The sequence below is a fragment of the Carassius auratus genome, chromosome 29, assembly GCF_003368295.1.
Source record: "Carassius auratus strain Wakin chromosome 29, ASM336829v1, whole genome shotgun sequence".
In the NCBI taxonomy this organism is placed as follows: Eukaryota; Metazoa; Chordata; class Actinopteri; order Cypriniformes; family Cyprinidae; genus Carassius; species Carassius auratus.
Window position 1 is genome coordinate 5985236 of NC_039271.1, and position 27500 is coordinate 6012735.

The following is a 27500-nucleotide window of genomic DNA, read 5'->3' on the forward strand; positions in this document are numbered from 1 at the left end:
ACTCACCTGAGTTGTTTTGCATTTGTAAAATCATAGTAGAATCATACTAAAATATATTCATTTATATTAAAATTATCCATATATATTAATGTTGTTCAATAACACTTATATATGACCTATAAACGTGTGTGATTAAAGTTTTGTAAATGATCTGTTTTAATAAATAATTTAAATCTCAAACATGGCCATTTCAGAGCTTGCCAAGAAACTCTACATTCATATAAAGCAATTACTTCCATTACTTTTGAAAAAGATTTGATTAGATTATTAGATCTTATTAGATTTTATTACTATTCAGGACTTTTTCAGATTATCATGGCTTTTATACATTTTTATGTCCATGCTTTTTTCTACCAGGTTGTATTAATTTCCAAGATTTCTCATTTTTATATATATTCAGCTTTTCTAAGACTATGGGAAATCTATTCTTAAATAAAAATGTCAGTTGTTGAGGGGAAAGACAACAGTTTGGTGATCTGGCTGCAGATGAATAACTCCCTAAACACTGAGATGAATCATGGTGTGAATGTGATGTGTTTGGAGTCTTCACCAGTCTGTGTGCGGCTCGTCGATGACCAGCAGGACTTTAGGTTTGCGTGCGCTGGGTTTAGCGGCGTCTGTGTGTGCGGCGGAGGCTTTGGCATGGACAGCGCTGGCGATCTGAGCCGTCTTCACCACGCTGGAGAAGGAGCTGAGGAAGCCCCCGGGGGCCGGGGCCGGAGCTGGAGCCGGAGCTGGAGCCGAAGTCGGAGCCGAAGCCGGAGCCGGAGCCGGAGCTGGAGCCGAAGCAGGGGTCGGGCGGCGCTCTGTGGCTGGAGACGCTGGAGAGCTGCTGGAGCTGGAGCTGGACGGACGCTGCAGGTCCATCATGTAGCCGTTGGGCAGATTGGCTACAAAACTGCTGTCGGACAGACGCCTGCGCAGGTAATTCATGACGACTCCCCTGACAAACACACACATTAACCTCTGTGATATTCATTCTTTAATGCTATTCATCTTCAGCACTTTTTCAGATTTTATTCATTTCAATCGTTTTATGATTTTAATAATTCCCATTACTTTTTTTCTTTCAGATTTATTTAATTTCCCTGACTTTTACTGATTTTATTATTTTCAGTCACTTTTATTTATTAATTAATTTATTATTTATTAGATAGCTTTATTAGATTTCCACATTTTTGTCAGATTTTAATTAATTTCTACATATTTTGTCAGATTTAAATTAATTTCTACAATTTTTTTTCAGATTTCAATTATTTCTACACATTTTGTCAGATTTAAATTAATTTCTACACATTTTGTCATATTTTAATTATTTCAACACATTTTGTCAGATTTTAATAAATTTCTACACATTTTGTCATATTTCAATTATTTCTACACATTTTGTCATATTTTAATTATTTCAACACATTTTGTCAGATTTGAATTAATTTCTACACATTTGGTCAGATTTTAATTATTTCTACACATTTTGTCATATTTCAATTATTTCTACACATTTTGTCATATTTCAATTATTTCTACACATTTTGTCAGATTTGAATTAATTTCTACACATTTTGTCATATTTCAATTATTTCTACACATTTTGTCATATTTTAATTAATTTCTACACATTTTGTCATATTTTAATTATTTCTACACATTTTGTCATATTTCAATTATTTCTACACATTTTGTCATATTTCAATTATTTCCACACATTTTGTCATATTTCAATTATTTCCACACATTTTGTCATATTTCAATTATTTCTACACATTTTGTCATATTTTAATTATTTCAACACATTTTGTCAGATTTGAATTAATTTCTACACATTTCATCAGATTTTAATTATTTCTACACATTTGGTCAGATTTTAACAATTTCTACACATCTTTGTCAGATTTTAATTATTTCTACACATTTTGTCATATTTTAATTATTTCAACACATTTTGTCAGATTTGAATTAATTTCTACACATTTCGTCAGATTTTAATTATTTCTACACATTTGGTCAGATTTTAACAATTTCTACACATCTTTGTCAGATTTTAATTATTTCTACACATTTTGTGAGATTTTAATTATTTCTACACATTTTTGTCAGATTTTGTTAATTAATTAATTTCCAAACATTTTCTCAGAGTTTATTATTTAATTTCAACATTTTTGTCAGATTTTGTCAATTAATTAATTTCTGTGGCTTTTCCATGTCTAGTATTCCCATATTCCCTCATTATATCCAGGTTTTCCAGACTGAGTTGTGTACTTTAAAACAAGTTGAAATAAAGGAAGTAAAGAGAGAGAAGTAAGAGTGTCTTAACGAGCACTGCAGTCATTAGACTAACGAGTGTTTGACTGCAGGGGTCAACAGCAGACGCTAATGAAACGTGTCCAACTCTCTGATCAACACAACAGAAGAGCCAGAACTCTAGTCTTACATAACAGATGTTCTAGAAGATCTGCAGATCTTAATTAGCAGAAGCAGTGTCATTAACACAGTAGTCGCCTAGCAACCGCTTCCGCTTGATCACATGACCTCTCAAAGATCAGAGGATGGAGATCATTAGCTTTAGATGCTAGCACTGAACACAAATCACAGATTCATCAACTCAACAGAAAACAACAGAAATTTAACTTTATAAAAAAAAGGACACAATGGAACTGAATAGAAATTCAGATCGATGCAGAAGGGAATTATCTAATATGATCTAATATCAATAAACTCAAAATAACTCAAAATACAGAACAAGATTTCAGTATAAATCTATTGAAAACAACTGAACAGAATAAAATGGAAATTTAAATGTTTAAAATGAATTAAAATAAATAGTTCTAGGGAAGAAATTAAAGAATAATAAAGTATATTTTATTGAATTGAATCCTTCAATATATTATAACCGGTAAATCCAGTAAAACACAGTATACTATACTAATTTGGTAAAAAAGAATGGAATTTTTTGTATAAAAATGTACTAGAATATAATAATTCAATAACATACTAAATATTATTATGTTTATAATCAACTTAAATCATTTCTGGATGAATTTAGTATTTATGAAATGTTTTTAATTAAAGCCCCATCACAGTACAGAAACTGCTCTTTTAAGAGTTTCTAATGATCTTTTTTTAAGTGTGGATTCTGTTCACCTTGGTGAATTTTCGTCATCTGCTGGCCCTTTTTTTTGTGGTGTCCCCCAAGGCTCAGTATTGGACCCGATGTTGTTTCCTTTGTATATGTTGCCCTTGGGGGGATATTTTATGCGGATGATATACAAATTTATGTCAAAGCTTTATTTCTGTCATTACTTAATTAAAAAATTTAAGTGCTTGTGGGAAGTCGTGGCCTGATGGTTAGCAACTCAGACTTGCAATTGAAAGGTTGTGAGTTCGAGTCCTGGGCCGGCAGGAATTGTGGGTGGCGGTAGTGCATGTACAGTTCTCTCTCCACCTTCAATACCATGACTTAGGTGCCCTTGAGCAAGGCACCGAACCCCCAACTGCTTCCCGGGCGCCGCAGCATAAATGATGAACACTGCTCCGGGTGTGTGCTCACAGTGTGTGTGTGTGTTCACTGCTCTGTGTGTGTGCACTCTGGATGGGTTAAATGAAGAGCACAAATTCTGAGTATGGGTCACCATACTTGGCTGAATGTCACTTTCAATCACTTTCACTTTGTGTAGATGCACTTGGTAATTTAGGTTTGTATGTTCGTCCATTTACCTAGAATCTCTGTGTGATTTTTCACTCTCTCTCTCACACACACACACTCTCTCTCTCTCTCTCTCTCTCTCTCTCTCTCTCTCTCTCACACACACACACACACTCTCTCTCTCTCTCTCTCTCTCTCTCACACACACACACTCTCTCTCTCTCTCTCTCTCTCTCTCTCTCTCACACACACACACACACACTCTCTCTCTCTCTCTCTCTCTCTCTCTCACACACACACACTCTCTCTCACACACAAACACACACATGCTGTGAGCAGATGAGGCAGAACGCAGCACATTACAGCTGCAGAAGCGGTTTGTGATGTTCGTTACAGAACCAGCTAAAAATACTGAATGCCTGCAGTGAGAGGAAAACATCACATCCCTACACGCCAAAAATCTCTATGGTAAAAAATAAATAAACATTAAAATAAACATTTAAATAAATAAATAATAACCGCCAAAAAAGAGAAAAAAGTCAAAGGAATGAGCTTATAAAACTTGAAATTATTGAATTATTTAAATAGCAATAACAATATATATATATATATATATATATATATATATATATATATATATATATATATATATATATATATTAACATTTATTGTTATTGCTATTTAAATAATGTTTTTATTTTATTATTATTTATTTTTATTTATTTTTTATCCAGAGAAAAGTTCAAAGGAATGAGCACTGAATTAAACATATGAATTAAATTACACATTTATCATAATAAATAAATAAATACACAATCCCCCCAAAATAGAGAAAAAGCCAAAGGAATGAGCTTTAAAACATAAAAATCACTATATAAAAATTGCAATTTAAATAAATAAATAATTTTTTTTTTATTATTACAGATTTATCATAATACATAAATGTATTAAAGGAGGAGGGACCCATTAGAACTACTTTTTATAGAAAATGATTAACATCCATAAATGATCTCTAATCGTCTGTAAGTTAAAACCCCATGCTACATTATTACATAAACAATAAAAACAGCATGAAAACAGGAGACAAAATTGAAGTGTCAGATGCGCACAGCATGAGGAACGTCAGGGCGCACGCGCAACAATACACCCACGCAGAAATGTGACGCGGTGACGTCACGACGCGCGCTTGACCGACAGCGGCGCGGTTGATTGACAGCCGGTCCAAACGCAAGAATCAAAGGAGAAGCGTGCGCATGCGCAGTGAGAAGCGACAGCTAACGGATTCTCCCGGAATAAACACCCGTTTATTCCCACTGACCGCTGTCACAAGGCTTACAAGTGCTCCGATATTTTCATAAATGAATAATTAATAAGGATTAAACGGAGCAGGAGTGAATATCGGCGGATACATGAACAGATCGATATATGAAAGGATTCCCTCATCGATATCTATTATAACAATCAAAGCAACGCTAATATCTGCGTGCAGATATATGATGACGTTTTCATAATTATCCCTCATTGCCACACAGCATCTTCCAATATCCACACATCAGAAAGTGGAGGAAAAAAACACAATATTCAGGCTATTTATCAGATTTTCCCGTTATCAGTAATACTCGATACTAACAAATTACTGACAAGGCAATAAATAAAATGAAAAACGTCATGGAAATAAAAACAGATTTGGTTTATTTACCTCTGTAACGTCCACGCTCGTGACACACCGACTCCAGCAGCAGCGCTCGCGCTCACGGTGCGTGACGGGAACGTGCGGGAGCCGCCGCATTCATGCACTCGCATCCCATTGGACGAGCTGTGTCTCCTCATGAATATTTAATGAGTGGCACTTACACGCGCAAGCGCAGAGCTGTGATAGATGCGCTGCTCAGAGATGAGAGGCTTTATCTTTTATATTAATGAAATGCGGCTGATAAATAAGACGAGACCCGTCTGTAGCTTCATTGCAATACCATATGCGTTTTCTTGTTCTGATTTCTTGTGATATTTTAGTGTTTATTCCTCTTAAAGTTCTGCATGATTCCACACATAGCCTACTGTAAATCCGTGAAATGAAACGAGCTGATGATTTCAGCAGCAGCACAAAAGCATGCACCTGCTGAGTTCATCAACAGCCAGACACTGATTATTATGTGACGCTACGTGATGCATAACATGACGCATTAAAAAGAAACAATTAGGCTTACTGTGAAAAATACAGTAAAATAATCAAATAACAGCTCTTTTGGACCCAAGTTAGATTTGTTCTTCAATCAGAAACACATGATCAAAAGGCAATAAATAAGAAATGATGCACTCAAAATTTTATAAATATTAACCCACTCAAATTTTTCCCAGACATGAAAATATCCAGATGTGTCTTTAGTAACCCTTTGAAATACGCCTACTCAATGACTACTTTTACCAATATTTGGTGTTTTATTGTCACTTACCATTGATATGTACTGGATTTATCAGTACACTCTATCAGTTCAACCACACACACACACACAGAGAGAGAGAGATCAATAATTAACTGTCATGTCTATATGAAATGCATAAAGGATCCTGATATCCTGAAACATTTCCATAAATATACATGATATAATGAGTCAAAACAAATATTATCTCAACTGTGTACAATGTTACAGTAATAGATCACATGACAGCACAGCTGTTCTCCTCAGCTGAGACAGGAAGTGCAGGGGAAATGTCTTCAGCTGAGACAGGAAGTGCAGGGGAAATGTCTTCAGCTGAGACAGGAACAGGAAGTGCAGGGGAAATGTCCTCAGCTGAGACAGGAACAGGAAGTGCAGGGGAAATGTCCTCAGCTGAGACAGGAACAGGAAGTGCAGGGGAAATGTCCTCGCCTAAAACAGGAAGTGCAGGGGAAATGTCCTCGGCTGAGACAGGAAGTGCAGGGGAAATGACCTCAGTTGAGACAGGAAATGCAGCGGAGATGTCCTCAGTTGAGACAGGAAATGCAGCGGAAATGTCCTCAGTTGAGATAGGAAGTGCAGAGGAAATGTCCTCAGTTGAGAGAGGAAATGCAGAGGAAATGTCCTCAGTTGAGAGAGGAAATGCAGAGGAAATGTCCTCAGTTGAGACAGGAAGTGCAGAGGAAATGTCCTCAGTTGAGACAGGAAATGCAGCAGAAATGTCCTCAGTTGAGATAGGAAGTGCAGAGGAAATGTCCTCAGTTGAGAGAGGAAATGCAGAGGAAATGTCCTCAGTTGAGAGAGGAAATGCAGAGGAAATGTCCTCAGTTGAGACAGGAAGTGCAGAGGAAATGTCCTCAGTTGAGACAGGAAGTGCAGAGGAAATGTCCTCAGTTGAGAGAGGAAATGCAGAGGAAATGTCCTCAGTTGAGACAGGAAGTGCAGAGGAAATGTCCTCAGTTGAGAGAGGAAATGCAGAGGAAATGTCCTCAGTTGAGAGAGGAAATGCAGAACATCATGAGGAAGTGCAGCGGAAATGTCCTCAGTTGAGACAGGAAGTGCAGAGGAAATGTCCTCAGTTGAGAGAGGAAATGCAGAGGAAATGTCCTCAGTTGAGAGAGGAAATGCAGAACATCATGAGGAAGTGCAGAGGAAATGTCCTCAGCTGAGACAGGAAGTGCAGAGGAAATGTCCTCAGTTGAGACAGGAAGTGCAGCGGAAATGTCCTCAGTTGAGACAGGAAGTGCAGCGGAAATGTCCTCAGCTGAGTTTAATGTTGAACTTTCTTACTGTGATGAAAGATTCTGTTTGTCCTCCAGAGGATGAAGTGTGTTCTGGGTCAGAATCTGCATCCTCATGTGAACTGACAGAGATGTGAACGGTTTATGTTTCCTGTTATCTAAATTTCACATTCACAAACAAAAGTTTCCTGGCCCTAAGCCTGTCTTTTCCTTATTCAAAGTGGACTTATGTGGAAACTATCCAAAGTTCTGTTCATTTGAAAGCTATGAAAACAGTATCTTTATGTCATTTGTGTCTTCTTAGGATGTCATTTTATTACCTTGTTTTTTGTTGTTAACTGGGCAACAAATCTCTGTATATTCTTGTTTGTTTGTTGTTGTTGTTTTTTACTTGTCTTTATTTTAATTGTACTGCCTTCATGTTTTAATGTTTGTATTGTTACATAATAATAAAAAAGTAATAATAATAAAAAATCTCTGAACACTGACTTGAGCATTGACTGACATTTAAACAAAAATTACTTTAAACAGTGTTTTAATTAAATTCACATGATGTTCACAAACGCCTTCCCTGGGAATAATTTATGTTATAAAAATGTTGTGGGGACATTGTTTCTAAAATGTTGAAATGTTCAGTTTTCTTGTCGTGATTAATGTTCTTTAAAGGTTACAAAACGTTTCTTACAACATTCATCAGTAATCAAATAAGGATGTTCAGTGAATGTCGATCTCAGAACATTAAGAATGCATATCAAATTTTAGCAAATGTTCCTAATCTAAAATGATTTAAGGAACGTTTGGTCCTAACATTTGTTCAATTTTATAAAAACGTTAGTGCAAGTTGTCAGAACGTTCCTCATGACCTGAGTTTTAGGCAACAACAATTAAGTAATTTAATATGATCAAAAGTAGGCCTGATCCAAAAATAATCAGGTTACTATAAACAGGAACAAGGAAATAATATACATATATATATATATATATATATATATATATATATATATATAATTACAAAAAAATCTGAAATGAGATTTCAGTCAGTCATACACATCTCTTTGAGGATTAAAAAAATAAATAAAAGCTCAATAAATGAATTCCCTTAATGTTGTATACTGAAAAGCTTTATTGTGACAAGTATCTCAAATATTGAGATTATTACAAAGATAACATTGCCATTAAAGCAATTTATAAATGCATGTTAAATATTTCCCACAATTCATCCAGGTATATGTTTCTTTTTTTAATTATGATTATATAGGTCTTCTTTGTCTCCCGCTTAAGCTCCGCCCCTTCAAGCTCGCGCTAATTTGCATATTCGTTTGAAAGCCACGCCCACATCTCATTTTTTTGATATATGGATATATGTCAGAATAAAGAAGAAAATATCTGTCGCCACTCCTGTTTCATAAGCCATCCCTCTGTTATTGTGTAATCAGTATGAACTTTCGCCAACTTCCTCTAAAGCAAACAAAGTGATCACATGCTGCCTGATCATACGGTCAGGAAATGACGCAGTCTGACTTTTTTGTAGGCTTTGGAGGAGGTGGGGCAAATGGGGAAAAAGATAGTGAGGAAGAAGCACGCAAGGAAGAGGAGGAAGAAGAGGAGGTGCTTGAGGATGAAACGAAAGAGGGTGTATATGAAGAAGATGCCACTGGAGAGGGTTTATAGAAGGAGGTGTTTGAGGAGGAGGAGGAGTATGAAGAAGATGACACTGGAGAGGGTTTATAGAAGGAGGTGTTTGAGGAGGAGGAGGAGTATGAAGAAGATGCATGTGTGGAGGGATTATAGATGGAGGCGTGTGTGTGAGTGACTGCAGGAACAGCTACACGGCTCCTCACTGTTGCTGTTGGTTTTGCTATCACAGGACGGGTCGGTGTATCATGGCCACCGGCGTCTCTGTACTCGATGAGATACTCGGGGTAGATCTGGTGCTTCTCAAACACCACAAATATGGACGGATCGAGGACGTCGTTCACACAGCTGTTGTACAAGACGGTGTCTCCTCCGTCTTTGGATGGAGGCCGGAGGTAGCTGGAGTCACCTTTGGTGTAGCTGCCAACCAGGACGCGACTCACGAACATGGAGCGAGCGCCCGAGTCTCTGGTGTAGCTGTGAGAGTATTTGGCATCCCTCGCAAAGTAGCTACCTGCAGAAGAGACGTGATTCTGGCTCTTAAGAACGTGTTTAGAAGGGGAAAGGTGTCGCATGCTTTCAAAACACTAGTTAAGCCAAAAATGTGCTCGTCGTAGATGTAGATGAGTTTGTTTCTTGAAGTGTCTCAGCAACGGATGCTCTGCAGTGAATGGGTGCCGTCAAAACGAGCATGTGATAAAAACATCACAATAATCCTCAGCACTCCATTACATCTCCTGTTGTCTCTCACATATTTGTTTCGAGCTGTTTTGGCTTTCTTGATCTGTGCAGATTTCTCTCCTGATTCAGACCAGAACACTTTTTCACCGGAGGAAGTGTTATTATGGATTATAGACTCAAGTTAAAATCATCTTAATGCTGGATTTGTTTAACCTTTTGTCTTCTCCAGATGTTCACTGATGGACTGGAGTGCTGTGGATTATTGGGATGTTTTTATCAGGCGTTAGTTCTGACGGCACCCATTCACTGCAGAGCATCCGTTGATGAGACACTGATGCAGTGCTGCATTTCTACAAACCTGATGAAGAAACAAACTCATCTAGCTGTTAGATGGCCTCGGAGGTTGAGCACATTTCCAGTTCCAACTATTTCTTTAATACTGTTTCTTGATGTGAACTCCACCTTTCCCGTAGGCCGTGCCGTGAGTCCCACAGATCCTCCAGTCGAAGTTGTTGTGGCAGATGGCATCTAAATGTGTGCTGTCTGTGCCGTGGAAGAGCTGCTTCTCGGTCACGTCTCGGCCTCCGTTGTTCTTTTTCATAAAGTCTTTCTGCCTAAAAGTGCCACAAACCGTCAGACGTGCTGTAATCGATCTGGACGTTCCGGTGAGTGCATGTCTTGTGGACTTACCACTGATAAACTTCCCATAATGCTTTGTTCTGGATCCTCTCAATCTTCAGGATTCTGAAGCCGAACATGGTGCGACTGAACAGTTCTTTGATTTTGATGTATTCGGCGGACGTGCTCTGCAGCGGCACACTCTGAGTAAAACAGCGCAGTTTTAACTATATAAACATGTGATGTCATTAAAGACACCGATAAATGGTTCCAATCACCTTGTATCCGGTTTCGGGAGTCAGAGCTTTATCCCAGTGATCCGGAAGAGTCTTGAAATTGTTGGGCGTCCTTTTACTGAAAACAGAGTTTTTTCATCATACGGGTTTCAGAGAGTTTGAGAGAGAATTAGGAGTCTTTACTTACGTTGTCTTGATTGTTCGAACATCAGCCGCTGACACAAATTTGGGACGACGTCTGACGAGTTTTTTGGTCGAGTAGCGTTTGTTTGTCTGGATCATATCTGAAGAGCAAGATTAGTTCAGACGACAGTAACAGTTGTGTGAAGAATTATGTGTGTGCGGGTGTGAGATATTTGACAATATCTAAACAGTATTTTGCGCTGATAATTTGGCTTACCTCCTGAAGTATCAATGTATCGATACTGATGTGAGTATTAAAAGTACCGATACTCAAAAAAAAACGTTTTTTTTACCAGTGAAACCTATATTAGTTGTAAGACAGGGCTGTGTTTCCCAAAAGAATTTTAAGAAACCATTGATGCTTTTAAGAAAATGTTTACAACTACAGTAAACCTATTTTAACTACATTTCTTAATTTAAAAGTTCAGTTTAGAAGTATCGTATAAGTATCGGTACCGATATCGACGATACTAACCTTTAAAAGTATCGGTGTTGTATCGAAAACACATTAAGTGGTATCGCCACTATAAATGACACTAAATCCGCCAGTAGATGGCAGTAATTCCCTGTTTTAACGAGTGATTCAATGAATCATTAATTTAAATGATTTGTTCGAAATGCCTCATTCAGAAACGAAGCAAGTGATTTATGAATGGATGGACTCAAATGATTAACTCAGGATCTAAACACTCCGGCTTTGTGTGAAACAGAAATGACAATATCGTATCTAAAATGTAACTCGTCCGATATTAGCTTCTTGTTTGTGAAACTGTTGTATAAAATCAAGATCACATTCACACGATTGGGCTAACGTGCCGATAATTAGGAAAACAGCGCTTGTGTGATACTACTTATTTATATCATATCTTATAAATACAAGAAACCATTTTTTTTTCTATCGTGACTTGAATTATATGGTAATTCTAACTGTATTCTAATAGGGTTCTCAATGCAGTAAATGCTTTTGGGTTCTTGATACCCAAAGTGTGTTTTTTTGTTATTTAAGTGACATACTCGATAATGTCAGCTCACCCGTTGTTAAAAGACACATAAATATCTCGCACACCCCTGAATGTAAGATGATTTTGAGGTTACCTGTGAAGCTGAGCTCGTATGTCTGCGATCCGGCGGTGAACTCCACCACCGCGTTGTTATCGGCCTGATACTTCTGCTCGAGTTCAGCACTAGTGATGGAGGACGATCCATGACCCCCGTCCTGATCAAAAAACGGAAAAAACAGAACATCGGAAGAGCGCAAGATGTTGAAAAGTACAGTTAGGATACCCAAAAAGTCACGTACTGCTGTGGCATACTGGATCCAGTTTCCATTCTCATCCTTCCAGTACCAGATCCACTCGGTGGTCAGGATGAAGGAGGGCTGGAGCACCGATGGTACTGTTGACAGACGCCGCACACTGTCACAGCCTTGGGTCATCGTATCGAAATAAACCGTGTTCATTCCATAGCTTTCATAGACAGAAAAACCATCAGAACACTCAATGAACCACTGATTATTCATGCACTGCTTACTAACGGCAAGTGTTGGGGCAAATATCTTTTAAAAGCAATCCACTACATTACTCCATTAAGGGGTAACCAAGTTACTTTTTATAGAAAGTAATGCATTACTTTACTAGTAAAAGTAATCTGATTACTTTTTTATAAAGTTACTTATAACGCATTACTCCCAACACTGCTGACCTGCATGTTTTTGCAACATCGCAGTAATCTTTCTCGATGGCTTCGTTGTCAGGAAGAGCCTTCCATTCGGATCCTTCCTTAACTTCCCATTTATACGGCAGAATGGAATGCTCCTTCCTACAGGAGCCTGGAAACACAAGCGTTCAGCTCCGTTCACGGTAAACATCACTCTATGATTCACACAAGCTTAGTATAACGCCGCTCTTACCACCGTGCTTGCAGTGTCCTTTGACGAAATACATGCAGATCTCCGTTTTCTCTGAGAGAACACACACACACACACACACGTCTGTAAGTGACTTTTAGGCAGAATTTTTCCTAATATTGCGTCCTTGTATTTAAAACATATGGAAGCCTGTTTCCACCAGTGAATAAAAAATTAAAATGGTAATTGCAAATTTTTATTTCAAAATTTTTTTTTTTTTTTTTTTTGAGTGAGAATTGCGTTAAAGTCAATTGCATGATGTAAACCCAAAATTCGGAAGAAAATTATTTTTTTATAGCCTGCAATTCTGACTTTTTTCATGCAATAGTAAAAAGTCAGAATTGCACGTTTATTTCTCACAATACTGACTTCATAACTCGCAAATACAGATTAATATTGAGTTTATATCAAGCAATTCTAAGAAAATTAAATTCTGAATTTTTTTCCGAAATAGTAAGTTCATATCTTACAATTTAGACTTTCTTCTCACAATTGCATGTTTATATATATCACAATTCTTGAAAAAATGTAAACTCGCAAATGTGAGAATAGTCAAAAACATTTTTTTAAACTTTTTTCTTGCAATTTGGAGTTTATCTCACAATTCTAAGAAAATGCAATTCTGACTTTTTTCTCGCAATTGCGAGTTTATATATCACAATTATAACTTTTATCCAACTCACAAACACAAATTTATATCTCACAATTCTGAGAAAAGAAGTCAGCATTGGGAAAGAAGTCAAAATTGCGATATATATAAACTTTTTGCAATGTCGCAATTCTGACTTTTTTTCTCGCAATAGAAAAAAAAAGTCAGAATAGTGAGAAAAATATTCAGAATCGCAAGTTTATTTCTCACAGTCCAGACTTTATAATTAGCAAATGCAAATTTAACGAGCAATTGTTAGACAATGCAATTTTGACTTTTTTCTTGCAATTCTTAAAAAATATACACTCACAATTGCGAGAAAAAAGTCCAAATTGCGATATATAAACATACATTCGTGAGAAAAAAGTTTGTCACAATTCTGACTTTTTTCTCGCAATTGCAATTTTATATCTCGCAATTTCAACTTTTTTCTTCCAATTGTGAGTTTATTTCACAGAAGTCAGAATTGCGGAAAAAAAATCTAATTGTGTGATGTAAACTCACGAATGCAGGAAAAATTCAGAATTGAGAGTTTATTTCTCACAATTCTGACTTTAAAAATGCAAATTTATATTGAGTTTGTATGAAGCAATTCTGAGAAAATGCTATTCTGACTTTTTTCTCGCAATTGCAAGTTTATATATAACAATTCTTACTTTTATCCAACTCACAAATGCAAAATATTATCTCATAATTCTGAGAAAAGAAGACAGCATTGGGATAAAATTTAGAAATATTGAGATATATAAATTAGCATTCGCGAAAAAAAAAGTTTATTTCGCAATTCTGAGTTTTTTTTTTCATTTAGGAAGTCACAATGGCGAGAGAGGTTTATTTCTCACAATCCAGACTTTATAATTCGCAAATGCTGAGTTCAAATCAAGAAATTCTGAAAAAAAAAAAACTTTTTTCTCGCAACAGCAAGTTTATATCTTGCAATTTTGATTGAAAAAATTTAAACTCACAATTGCAATAAAAAAGTCAAAATTGCGATATATATAAACTTGCATTCGTGAGAAAAAAGTATAAATGTTGCAATTCTGACTTTTTTTATTTTCGCTATAGAAATTATATATCTCGCAATTTTGACTTTCGTCTCACAATTGCGAATTAATCTTACAATTCTGAGAAAAGAAGTCTGCATTGTGAGAAAAACAGATTTTTTTTGCAAGTTTATTTCTTGCAATTTTGACTTTCTACACAATTCTTAAAAAAAAAATGTAAATTCACAATTGCGATAAAAATAGTTTTCTTTAGTTAAGTCACAATTACATTCTTTATTCAGTGGTGTAAACGGCTCCCATTAAAGCATGTATGTGTTACCTGTGTTGTTTTGTGTTGGTCTCTGAGCCTCTTGTCCTCTGCCTGCGTTAAAACCGCTCGACGGTCTCCGGTTCTGTGCATTCGGGCCTCTCCTGGGGTTCGGCCCCGGAGCGTTCGGAGCAGAAGCTGCCTTGGAATGATGCTTCAGGACTTGGATGTTGGTGTACAGGTCCTTCATGATGGTCATGAGTTCGGCGGTGACGCCTCTGTCCTGCAGCGTCTTCATCGGATGCGGCTCGTAGAAGTCATGAGCGCGATCGCAGTCGCAGGAGCCTCGCAGGTATTTCTCGCAGATGTGGAGCCTCTTACAGTTCTCTGCGTCCGGACAGCGGCCGTATTCTCCCGTGCCGTTGTTATACGAATGACACACCTGAGAAACAAGCAGCGCTTTTCAGGGTTAACTCAGAACTTGGAGTGCAATGTGTGAAATACTCACCGCTGGCAGAAGCGAGTAATCACTCTGTATTAGCAGAACGCACAGCTCCTTTACGTCCAGTGTGTTCAAACCGTGAGCGGTCAGGACTAATTCATTCTGAACCGAGAGCAGATCATGACTGAAGCGGCATCCTCGTCTGCAAGTGAAGAAAAAACATTTATTTAGAAAACAAACGTATTTGGTTTTATTTTAGGCGGTAAGATGTAGTTTGTTTCTTCATCAGGTTTGGAGAAATGTAGCATTGCATCAGTGTCTCATCAATGGATGCTCTGTAGTGAATGGGTGCCGTCAGAATAAGAGTCCAAACAGCTGATAAAAACAATAATAACACTTCCTCGAGTGAAAAAGTGTTGTCTCTCACAAGTATTTGTTTAGAGCTGTTTTGAATCTGTGCAGATTTCTCTCCTGATTCAGACCAGAACACTTTTTCACTGTTATAATGATTATAGACTTGATGATGGATCTTAATTGATTTGTTTCAGCTTTTGTCTTCTCTTAAGATGTAAATTGATGGACTGTGATGTTTTAATCAGACTCTTGTTCTGACGGCACCCATTCACTAGAGCATCCGCTGATGAGACACTGATGCAATGCTGCATTTCTCCAAATCTGATGAAGCTGAATGAGGTCAGCAATACATATGTTATGAACTATGACCCCTAACAGTCCTAAAATAACCCATTTGACTGTAAACACACTCACCGTCCTCTGTCGAAGCGGCAGGAACCGAACAGAAACAACTTGCACAGATGCAGATTCGCGCATCCCGGACAGTTCTGGACCCGACACAGACGGACTCTGCTCCGGACGATCACTTTCTTCTGTCCGTTCACGAACGCCACCGTGAACGACTCGGTGCGCGCGACCAGCGACTCCAGCGCTCCACCGAACATCGACGTTAAAGCCTCGTAACCGAGAGATCCGTTGTGAGCGCAGATCGTCTTCACGATCGCCTCCTCCGTCATCTTGAACTGAATCGCTTCTGGAAGTCGAGTTTCAGACCGACACGGAAATAACAGAGAGTCATGAGGAAAGGAAAACGAAACTTAGACATAAAGGAGGAGCTTTAACATCGTTATCAATCATGTGAAAGGTCGGTGACAGGACAATAAAAACGACAATCAACACTCTTAAAGCCAATCTTAAACTTTTGTGCATTAGGAAGTGAATGTTGTGTTTACAACCATGTTCAAATCATAGCGAGGCTCTATTACTTAAAATCTGTTTAATGCGTGTTGAGAACACGTGACTCTCCCTTTCTCTGTAACTCTTGTTATAATGTATCTTTTCTTTCTTTCAGTTAAACATTTTTGTTCAATAATGTTTTAATTCTTTATTTTGACAGCATTTTATGATGGAAATTAATTTTTATGCAGTAATTATGATCATTTTCCCCATTTAAAATAATAATGATAATAATAATAATAATATAATTACTAATATTTTTATATCACTTTTCAGTTTCATGTTAGAACAGAGACAATCTAATTTTTGGAGGCAGATTAGCGCCATCTGGTGGGAGTAACAAGAAAAACAGCTCTACACAAAAGATTTAAATTCTCTAGCTGTTTTAGACATAAATAAACATTTTTATTGCATTTAATTGTGTATTTAAATATACATTTAAACATTCTAAAAGACAGATTTTTATTTTATTTCAGTTTTTGCATTAATTTTACTGCAGTCAAACCTGAACACAGAAAGACAAATATGTTGTTGTACATATTTTGTGTCAGCCCTTGATTAATGTGCACTTTTTATTATTACTGTGCATCGTGAATGATTTATAGATTGCACCCACAAAAAAAAAAAATAAATAAAATAAAATAAAAAAATCTATATATTAGTGTTCCTATAGCTCAATTGGTAGGGGTTCGATTCCCCGGGAACACATGATATGTAAAAATTGATAGCCTGATTGCACTATAAGTCGCTTTGGATAAAAGTGTATGCTAAATGAATACATTTAATTTAATTTAATTTAATTTAATTTAATTTTACATTTAATTTAATTTTACATTTAATTTAATTTAATTTAATTTAATTTAATTTAATTTCATATTTCCCATTCATTTCCAAGGGTGAACAACACACGTGACTATTTATTTTTAACAACCATTCAACTTTATAGAATTAAGTTTTGTGGTTATCTTTAATATTTCAAAACAATTTTGATTTTCTGGTCTAAAATTACCTAACTTCGTGAAATTAATGAATCGTGGTATTTGTGTGATTCCTCGTTTCAGCCACTAGATGTCAGTGTGACTCCAGCAAACACTCAATACACTTTATAATGAAGTGAATTATGCTCATTTATGAATGTAATGTGACAGCAAAAAAAAAAGTGTTATATGAACAGACATGATTTTGGGCAACAACAGTGGGAATATAGCTTTTATCAGTCTTAAAATAAAGAAATGCTTTAAAACTGAAAAAAGCGTGTGTGACAACTAGCCCCGGTGTGATCCGCAATAGTAATGCGTGTAACACCAGTGTTATCCAGCAGGTGTCGCGCGTGCATCTAAAAAAAAGAGTCGTTTACTGGAAGTTGCTAAAATGTTTAAAAATCGTGGGTTTTCATTTCATCTAAAGTTAACTGGAATAAAAAAAATGCTATTAAAATATTTCTGAAAGGAATCCCTAAATGTAAACACCTGACCGAAATTTGCAGTAGCTACAATATTTTGTTGTTGTTGTTATAATCATGTATATTTAGATAAAGATGGTCAGCTATATGTCCTCTTGTATGTTTCGTTCTGAATAAAACGCAAGTTTTAAATTAGAAAGAATAAGTCAGACATTACAGTTTAATGCATTGCATCTACATCGCTTCCGTGCGTTCGTGATCAAGCCGAATAAAGCATCCGGATTAAACAGAAGCGGTGCGTGGATCCGGTGTCCGTTCAACAGGGCCGCCGCGTCCCGTGACTGACGAACGTAATCTGCGTCGCGTTTCTCTTTAAGGCGCCGCGCGCTGCCTGGAATTCACGTCACTTCGCCGCGAAGCGTCCGGATCAATGAGGTTCCGCGCTGCGCGTTGCGTCGCGCTCCTGCGAGCGACGCTTCCAGGAAGGTGTTAACCATCGCGCTGCCGCAATGTAGCGCCCGCTCGCGCGTTTACAAACAACAGAAGTTGAAGTATTCCGCGCGGGGCGAGGCCAATGGATGCGCGTTAAAATCGCCTGCGCGTCGCGAGGGGAACGTTATCCAGGGCTTTATTTCGCGGAAGAACAAGGGAGAGGAAAGTGGAAACAGAACAACTTCCTGAATTTCAACGAGACATGTCCGAGTCCCCCTCGCAGGTCATTATTAAGGTAATTCTGCCTTTTCTGTCTCGTCTCGAGTGTGTGGCGCGCGCTCGGCGTCGATCATCTGTTGCTGCGATCGATCGGGGATCAATCAAACGGGCTCTCGTGAGTTCATTCGCGCCGTGCGACGCGATGCACGCGTTCAAACCCTTCAGCTCGAGCCATCAGTGGGAAAAGTTCACAAACGAGTTCGAGAACGAGTTTCGGTGCGCGCGGGGACTTTAACCGCGTCGGGAACATTAGTTTGCATTGGTTATTTAGTAACAGGGAGCGAGCAGAAGACGAGACTTTGCGCTGAAGCACGCGTGTTATCTACCAGCGCTGCTCTTTGGCCAGCTTCCTTCAAACAGCCAGAGATCACATCCTTCTTGCACTGTTCCTCGTGCGGTTATGTTCCAGCTGTAAGACCACCTGGCCCTGATAGATAGCACACGTACATCACGGACACGACGCTTTACATATTTTTTAGAGCGTTTGCTCATTTGCAATACGTTTTACTTTCCCGTCAGATGTCAAATAGACGTTTAGAAGATGTCTTTCAGATTTAGATTGCATGTTTGAACACTGCAGATGCTTTCCAGATCTTTAACAGACCGCTTACAGATGTACATCTTTAAAATAGTTTGTAGAATTCAATATAAATCTTCCAGTTAAACTTAAGCCTTCTCTCTGCTTTTGTATGTAGGACTTCTCCAATCATTTAGTGATCTTAAGCTCCGCCCCTGTCTGCCACATGATTGCCACGCCCACATGTTAACATTCAATCAGCAACTGATGCACAGAACCAAGCCCCGCCCCATAGTTGTTTTATTTTTTGATAATGCATTACTCTTGGATGTAGTGTTATTTTTTTTCCAATATTTTCTAATAACAAGATGTTATGTAATTTAAACATGTTTTCTTGTAATAATGAGATATTACGTTTAAAATGCTATTTTTATGATAGTAAGTGAGATGATGTGTAAATTAAATTGATATATTTGCTAATTAAACCGACATTTTCTAATAATAACGAGATTTTGTTTTTAAAAACAAATTGTAATTTTTTTTAAAATAGCGAGGTAATGTCATTAAAACGATAAGTTGTTTTATAGTTAATACGAAATTTTCTCGTCATAAAAAAGTTATGTTACAAATTATATTTTGTTCGTAATAACGTCGTTAGAATGCAAAATTTTTTTGTTAAAATAAAATTTTTTCATAATAACGAGATTTTATGTTTTAAAAACAATATAATTTTAACAGTGAGGTAATGTGTCGTTAAAATGATATTTTCTCGTAAAAACTGCATTTTCTTATAACAAAATGTTATGTTGTTAAAAATATTTTGTTCGCAATAACGTGATAAACTGTTGTTAGAATGCTAAATTTTCTCGTTAAAATGGCATTTTTTCAAAATAAAGAAATGTACGTTGTTAAAATAATTTTTTTCATAATAGTTAGATAACGTGATATCTTCTTAAAAACGATTTTTTTTCATACTAACGAGATTATCTGTATTTTCTCTTTAAAACAAAATTTGTTTGTAATAAAGAGCTATTATTTCATTTAAACGATAAATGTTGTTAAAACAATATAGCTACGTAATATCAAGATAATTTGCTCTTAAAGTGATAATTTCTCCTTAAAGCAACATTGTCTCGTAATATTGATATTTTTTCATAATAACGAGATTGTGTATTTTCGCATATTAACATATTTTAATTTTTATTTCTATTGATGTGCACCACAATAATTGCGACTGTAAAGCGTCTGAATGATATCATCCGTCCGTCATATTCATGGCTGCTCTTATTGGTGCGCCTTTATCTTATTTAATGCTTGTAATTAATAATAATGAGCATTTTAATGCAAACGTGATGTGTTTGGGATTTGCATGTCCCTCCCTCTCCAGGTGTTCCTGTGACCGGAGAGAGCTTTCTCACAGTTGTAGAGACATCCACGCTCGGGTAGAGCAGCTTTGTTCAGCGCAGCCGCATGCAAATGAGCCGATCGAGCCGCGGTCTTATCACTTTAGATTTTGCATGCTTTCATTTGCACAGGCTGCTGGACATGATGATGAAAGCGTTTGAGGAAGTTTCCAGAGAACCGCTCTGTGCTTCCCGGCTCTTGGTTTTACCCTGGAAATTTCAGTTCTCAGTGCAAATGCTAGCATCGCCCTATATATGGACAGAGAGAAGGTCAACAGGAAACTGGACAGGAAATCAGCAGTGATTGACAGCAGGGAAATCACAGCAGCTGAAGAACGCTCAAATGTCTCTGGTTTCCCATCAAGGGCCAAACATGATGATCTCAGAGCATCATCCACATGCATATTACTCATATCCACATCATTGTGCAATATAGAAGTAAGATGTTTTCTATGAGACCTGATATTAGCCTCTATAGGTAAATAACTATAGATAATAATGTTTATATTCATTATCCTTTATAGGTAAATAACCATATATTGATGTAAAGATTAATATTCATTAGCCTCTGTAGGTAAATAACCATATATTGATGCTTAAAATTAATATTCATGAGCCTCTATAGGTAAGTAACTAGATATTGATGATTAAAATTAATATTCATGAGACTCTATAGGTAAATAACTAGATATTGATGCTTAAAATTAATATTCATGAGACTCTATAGGTAAATAACTAGATATTGATGCTTAAAATTAATATTCATGAGCCTCTATGCTTAAAATTAATATTCATGAGCCTCTATAGGTAAATAACTAGTTATTGATGATTAAAATTAATATTCATGAGACTCTATAGGTAAATAATTAGATATTGATGCTTAAAATTAATATTCATGAGACTCTATAGGTAAATAATTAGATATTGATGCTTAAAATTAATATTCATGAGCCTCTATAGGTAAATAACTAGATATTGATGCTTAAAATTAATATTCATGAGCCTCTATAGGTAAATAACTAGATATTGATGCTTAAAATTAATATTCATGAGCCTCTATAGGTAAATAACTAGATATTGATGCTTAAAATTAATATTCATTAGCATTTATAGGTAAATAACTAGATATTAACTAGATATTGATGCTTAATTCATATTCATTAGCCTTTATAGGTAAATAACTAGATATTAACTAGATATTGATGCTTAATTCATATTCATTAGCCTTTATAAGTAAATAACTAGATATAAATGTTAAAAATACATATATTCATTAGCCTCTATAGGTAAATGACTAGACATCCGTTAGTATCGATTAATATATTAATAGAGAAATCACATCAGCTCTAAAGTTATATAACTAGAAATGTATTCATATTGATTGATATTCATTAGCCACTTTAGGAAAACAATAAGATATTCATTTATGTTCATTAGTATTCATTATCATCAGCAATACGTAAATTGTGGGTAATGAATGTTATTATTGATTAATATTCATTAGTCATAGAAAGTAAACAGCTAGATCATTAATTTTGTTTAATGAATATTTATTACATTTTAATTTGTGTTATTTTTTTATATTCATACTTAATATTAAGTACAAGTAGAAAAGTCACTATAATAAGACATCTAGTTATTTATTAGTATTAATATTCATGAGCCACTATAACACTTTATCTGTTAGTATTAATTGATATAAATTAGCAGCAGATAAATGACTAGAAGAATAACAAACAATACAAATATTTGTTATTATGATAACTTTACAGTAATATAATAATAATACCATTTCGGATGTATTGCACTCGAGTTCGTGGTCTTACGTTACAAACGAGCTGGATAATGTTCATCAGATGACCCCCGCTTGACCTTTGACCTTTTGACCATCAGTGAGCAGCTTCACGTGGCTCTCTGTGTTTGTTCTGAGCAAAACAACTCTGAAGAAAGTTCAGGACCTTGTGTGTGTGTGTGTGTGTGAGAGAGAGAGATCAGCAGCACAAGCACACAGTGACCGATATCTAACGCTCTTTTGGTGTGTCTGTAGTAACCCGTGTGTGTGTGTGTGTGTGTGTGTTCAGCAGGAGAGGAGTGCTTTCAGTCCATCCGCGAGCCCATTGCCGAATTCCACTTCCTCACCCGGCCATGTCCCGCCCTCTTCAGCTAACACCAGGACAGAAGAGGAACCGACCAGACTGCCTACACACCTGCGTGAGTGACACACACACACACACACACACACACACACACACACACACTCTCACACAGACACACACACACATTGACAAACAGACGAAACTCACCCGGAAATAGTGACTAATGCAAACACCTCCTCCTTGCTTTATACAACACCTTACACACACACACACACACACACACAGAGTTGTGCTTTTGTTCTAGCGTGCCGCATCAGACGTCTGCAGGCGCTGGTGGAGTTGGACGTCACTGAACACACTCAAGCTGAGACAGTTTTAGACCGACACAAAACCAACCGTCAGGACACAACCAACACTGTGATTTAATTACACACACACACACACACACACACACACACACACACACACACACACACACACTGCATGTGAGGAGCGGATCACCTTTACTATACATCAGGGATGGATGGATGAAAGATGGATGATAGATGGATGGATGATAGATGGATGGATAGGGATGGATGGATGGATGATTGATAGATGGATGGATGGATGATAGATGATTGGATAGATGGATGGATAGATAGATAGATAGATAGATGGAGGATGGATGGATGGATAGATAGATAGATGGAGGATGGATGGATGATAGATGGATGGATGGATAGATAGATGGAGGATGGATGGATGGATAGGTATGGGTGGATGATGGATGGATGATTGATGGATGGATGGATAGATAGATAGATAGATAGATGGATGATAGATGGATGATGGAAGGATAGATGGATGATGGATGGATAGGGATGGATGGATGGATGGATGATTGATAGATGGATGGATGGATGGATGGATGGATGATTGGATGGATGGATGGATGGATGGGTGATAGATGGATGGATAGGTATGGGTGGATGATGGATGGATGATAGATGATTGATAGATGGATGGATGGATGGATGATTGATTGATAGATGGAGGATGGATGGATGATAGATGGATGGATAGATGGATGGATGGATGGATAGATAGATAGTTGGAGGATGGATGGATGATAGATGCATGGATAGGGATGGATGGATGATTGATAGATGGTTGGATGGATGGATGATTGATAGATGGATGGATGGATGATAGATGATTGGATAGATGGATGGATAGATAGATGGATGGATGGATAGATAGATAGATGGAGGATGGATGGATGATGGATGGATGGATAGATAGATAGATGGAGGATGGATGGATGATAGATGGATGGATGGATAGATAGATAGATGGAGGATGGATGGATGGATAGGTATGGGTGGATGATGGATGGATGATTGATGGATGGATGGATAGATAGATGGATGATAGATGGATGATGGATGGATAGATGGATGATGGATGGATAGGGATGGATGGGTGGATGGATGGATGATTGATAGATGGATGGATGGATGGATGGATGGATGATTGGATGGATGGATGGATGGATGGGTGATAGATGGATGTATAGATAGATAGATGGAGGATGGATGGATGATAGATGGATGGATAGGTATGGGTGGATGATGGATGGATGGATAGGTATGGGTGGATGATGGATGGATGGATAGGTATGGGTGGATGATGGATGGATGATAGATAGATGATTGATGGATGGATGGATGGATGGATGATTGATTGATAGATGGAGGATGGATGGATGATAGATGGATGGATAGATAGATGGATGGATGGATAGATAGATAGTTGGAGGATGGATGGATGATAGATGCATGGATAGGTATGGGTGGATGATGGATGGATGATTGATAGATGGATGGATGGATGGATGGATGATAGATGGATGGATAGGTATGGGTGGATGATGGATGGATGATGGATGGATGGATAGGTATGGGTGGATGATAGATGGATGATTGATAGATGGATGATTGATAGATGGATGGATGGATTGATTGATTGATTGATTGATAGATAGATGGATGGATAGATGATAGATGATTGGATGGATGGATGATAGATGGATGAAAGATGGATGGATGGATGATAGATGATTGGATGGATGGATGGATGGGTGATAGATGGATGGATAGATAGATAGATAGATGGAGGATGGATGGATGATAGATGGATGGATAGGTATGGGTGGATGATGGATGGATGATAGATGGATGATTGATAGATGGATGGATGGATGGATGATTGATTGATAGATGGAGGATGGATGGATGATAGATGGATGGATGATAGATGGATGGATGGATAGATAGATAGTTGGAGGATGGATGGATGATAGATGGATGGATGATAGATGGATGGATGGATAGATAGATAGTTGGATGATGGATGGATGATTGATAGATGGATGGATGATAGATAGATGGAGGATGGATGGATGATAGATGGATGATAGATAGATGGATGGATAATTGAGTGATAGATGGATGGATGGATGGGTGATGGATAGGGAATTCGTGGCCTAGTGGGTAGAGAGTTTGACTCCTAACCCTAAGGTTGTTGGTTCGAGTCTCGGGCCGGTAATAGCACGACTGAAGTGCCCAACTGCTCCCCGGGCGCCGCAGCATAAATGATGAACACTGTGTGTGTGTGTGTGTGTGTTCACAGTGTGTGTGTGTGTTCACAGTGTGTGTGTGTACTTCGGATGGGTTAAATGCCGAGCACAAATTCTGAGTATGGGTCGCTATACTTGGCTGAATGTCACGTCACACTCACACTTAGATGGATGGATGATAGATGTGTGTGTGTGTGTGTCTTGCTTTGATTTCCACTTCCTGTCTGCAGATCCTCGTGATCCACGCTTATCTAGACTAATTGATCTGTTATGGCATTGTTTACCTTAAGTCTTGCTTATCAGTAAATGCCTGTTAGTAAGAATTGAATTCATGGTTCGTTGGTGTTCGATTCAGGGATGATTTTTGCAAATTCAGAATGATTTGATTCGATATGATTCCGTATTAAATTGCCTTAGTATAATTGTCTTCAGTTATTCACTTAAGTAAATGTTTATTTTGGGAAAAACAAAACTAATTCTATACATATACACACAAACATTACAATAAACGAGAGAGAGCGAGAGAGAGACACACACAGAGAGACCGAGAGAGAGAGAGAGAGAGAGAGAGAGAGAGACACACACAGAGAGACCGAGAGAGAGAGAGAGAGAGAGAGAGAGAGAGAGCGAGAGAGAGACACACACAGAGAGACCGAGAGAGAGAGAGAGAGAGAGAGGGGAAAATGACAGGAAGTTCCGAGAAGCTCTTGGCTGTTTTCCTGACACTGATCGAATCGTCTGTTTTCCAGCAGGACTCTTTCAGCGGGACGGACGGATAGATGGATGTGTGTAATCATGTTATTGCCTCAGTCCTCTGTGTGTGTGTGTGTGTGTGTGTGTGTGTGGTCTGAGAATAGAGAACAAACCGCTGTCAGTCTCACATTCATGAAGAGTTTGTCCGGGGGAAGGAAGGAAGATGAAAAAACATAGAGAAAGAAGAAGGAAATTGCGGAGTGGGCAGAAATGCTGCTTCTTGGTTTCCTGTAGAGGAAGTGTGTGTGTGTGTGTGTGTGTGTGTGTGTGTGTGTGTGTGTGTGTCTGTTAACCCTTCACGACTCACAGTCCAGCACACACGAGTGCTTCTTACAACTTGTTGATGTTTGGCTGTTGCGGTGATGATGTCATCGGAGTCATTAGCATGCTGACGCGTGATTGGTCTGTTCCTGCATCTGTTTAAATGTGTTTGTGTCATGTGCAGATCTACTGTAGTCTCTATTGATATTCATTAATGCATATTAATGCAATGAAATCTGCGTTGAAGGACATGAGAATGAGTTGAGACAGGAAACAGGTGTGACGGGTGTGTGTGTGTGTGTTTCTTCATCATCATCGTCATCATCGAGTTCTCGTTCTACCTGTTTGTGTTTCATCATTCACTGATTGAACATTGAGCCTCAAACGACATGAAGATTGAACCATTTCACCGGACCGATGACAGACAGGTGTGTGTGTGTGTGTGAGAGAGAGAGAGTGTGTGTGTGAGCGAGAGAGTGTGTGTGTGTGTGTGAGAGAGAGAGAGAGAGAGAGAGAGAGTGTGTGAGACTGAATGAACAAATGCAAGAATAAATAAATAATAATTAAAAAATAAACGCATTTAAGTCCCCATTCTCATTTTCTATATTTAAATATACTCGTATGTAATTTACAAAATATTTATTAATTTAACAATTAATTTATAAATAATACATTTCTTTATATAATTATTATTAATGCACAGTACATAAATATAATATGTACTAGTATATTTATTATCAAAAACTTTAAAATGTATAAATATAAATAAATATTTAGCGTTTCACGAATGGTGTGTTTCATTGTCAATAAAATTCCACAATGAAAAAAATAATATTGGTCGTAATAATAGAAAATAGAAAACATCTTAAAATTGTTATAAATATTATTTATTACTTATAATTTAAATCTTATTACAAAATTAATACATAAATTGTTGTTTCTTTTGATTTTGGTGTGAATTATGTCCTCTAAACACTCCTGAACAGAATTCAGATTCTGAAGTGTGTGTGTGTGTGTGTGAGAGAGTGTGAGTGTGTTTGACTTCCTGTCAGGGTGCATTGTGGGAAGTCAAGTTCACGTTGTCACGGTAACCGTCTCTGTGATGCTGAGGCACACGCTGGATCTCAGTGAGCTTCTGTGACCACCACATGACCTTTGACCTTACGCTCAGAGCTGCAGACATGTGTGTGTTCTGTGAGATATTTGATTCATATCATGTATTTATTTTGATGAATTATTACGGAGATAGATGAAGCCAAACCCTTGTGAATGAGTTCATATCCACTAATCCACTATTATGGGATGTAACCGAACCTCCGGAGATGATTTAATGAGTGACGTGTTCTGACTCGCCGAGAGAGAGAGAGAGAGAACACCAGTGTGTGTCATGAGTTCATACACACACACACACACACACACACACACTGCAGTGGTTTAGGATCGTGTCAGACAGGTTGAGTGAAAGTCGAGGGTGTGTGATTTAGTCTGATCTGAAGGCGTTCTCATTTAATTCATCTTTATTAAGATCTGAACAGAGCAGACAGCGCACACACACACACACA

At 37.5% G+C, this 27500-nt stretch overlaps 4 protein-coding genes across 5 annotated transcripts in view; 1 reads left to right on the forward strand and 3 right to left on the reverse strand.

Moving 5' to 3' along the window:
- The window catches only part of syn3 (synapsin III), a 34191-nt gene extending 28747 nt beyond the window's left edge, over positions 1–5444 (reverse strand). The window contains exons 1-2 of the mRNA XM_026210347.1: positions 5344–5444; positions 551–943 (exon numbers count right to left, since the gene is read on the reverse strand). Coding sequence (XP_026066132.1) covers positions 551–933 — 383 coding nt within the window. The 5' untranslated portion in view covers positions 934–943; positions 5344–5444. The remainder of the gene's footprint in view (positions 1–550; positions 944–5343) is intronic.
- A 492-nt stretch (positions 5445–5936) lies between these two features.
- LOC113048664 (uncharacterized protein KIAA0754-like) lies at positions 5937–7097 on the reverse strand (the record flags this gene model as incomplete). The annotated part of the gene is made up of 1 exon (XM_026210520.1): positions 5937–7097. A coding segment is annotated over one exon (795 nt), but the record flags the coding sequence as incomplete, so codon positions are not given.
- A 1329-nt stretch (positions 7098–8426) lies between these two features.
- LOC113048477 (poly [ADP-ribose] polymerase 12-like) lies at positions 8427–16052 on the reverse strand. Its single transcript, XM_026210318.1, has 12 exons — positions 15693–16052; positions 14991–15126; positions 14555–14924; positions 12586–12636; positions 12378–12504; positions 11977–12142; positions 11772–11892; positions 10681–10777; positions 10536–10611; positions 10330–10460; positions 10102–10253; positions 8427–9472 (listed from the first exon to the last, which is right to left on the reverse strand). The coding sequence occupies exons 1-12, from the start codon at positions 15953–15955 to the stop codon at positions 8823–8825; spliced, it is 2340 nt and encodes a 779-aa protein (XP_026066103.1). The 5' UTR covers positions 15956–16052; the 3' UTR covers positions 8427–8822.
- A 1835-nt stretch (positions 16053–17887) lies between these two features.
- etv6 (ETS variant transcription factor 6) overlaps positions 17888–27500 on the forward strand; it is a 15736-nt gene continuing 6123 nt past the window's right edge. The window contains exons 1-2 of one of the 2 annotated variants that reach the window (XM_026210380.1): positions 17888–18304; positions 22290–22419. In XM_026210380.1, coding sequence (XP_026066165.1) covers positions 18272–18304; positions 22290–22419 — 163 coding nt within the window. In that variant the 5' untranslated portion in view covers positions 17888–18271. The remainder of the gene's footprint in view (positions 18305–22289; positions 22420–27500) is intronic. The other variant, XM_026210383.1, reaches the window with a different exon arrangement.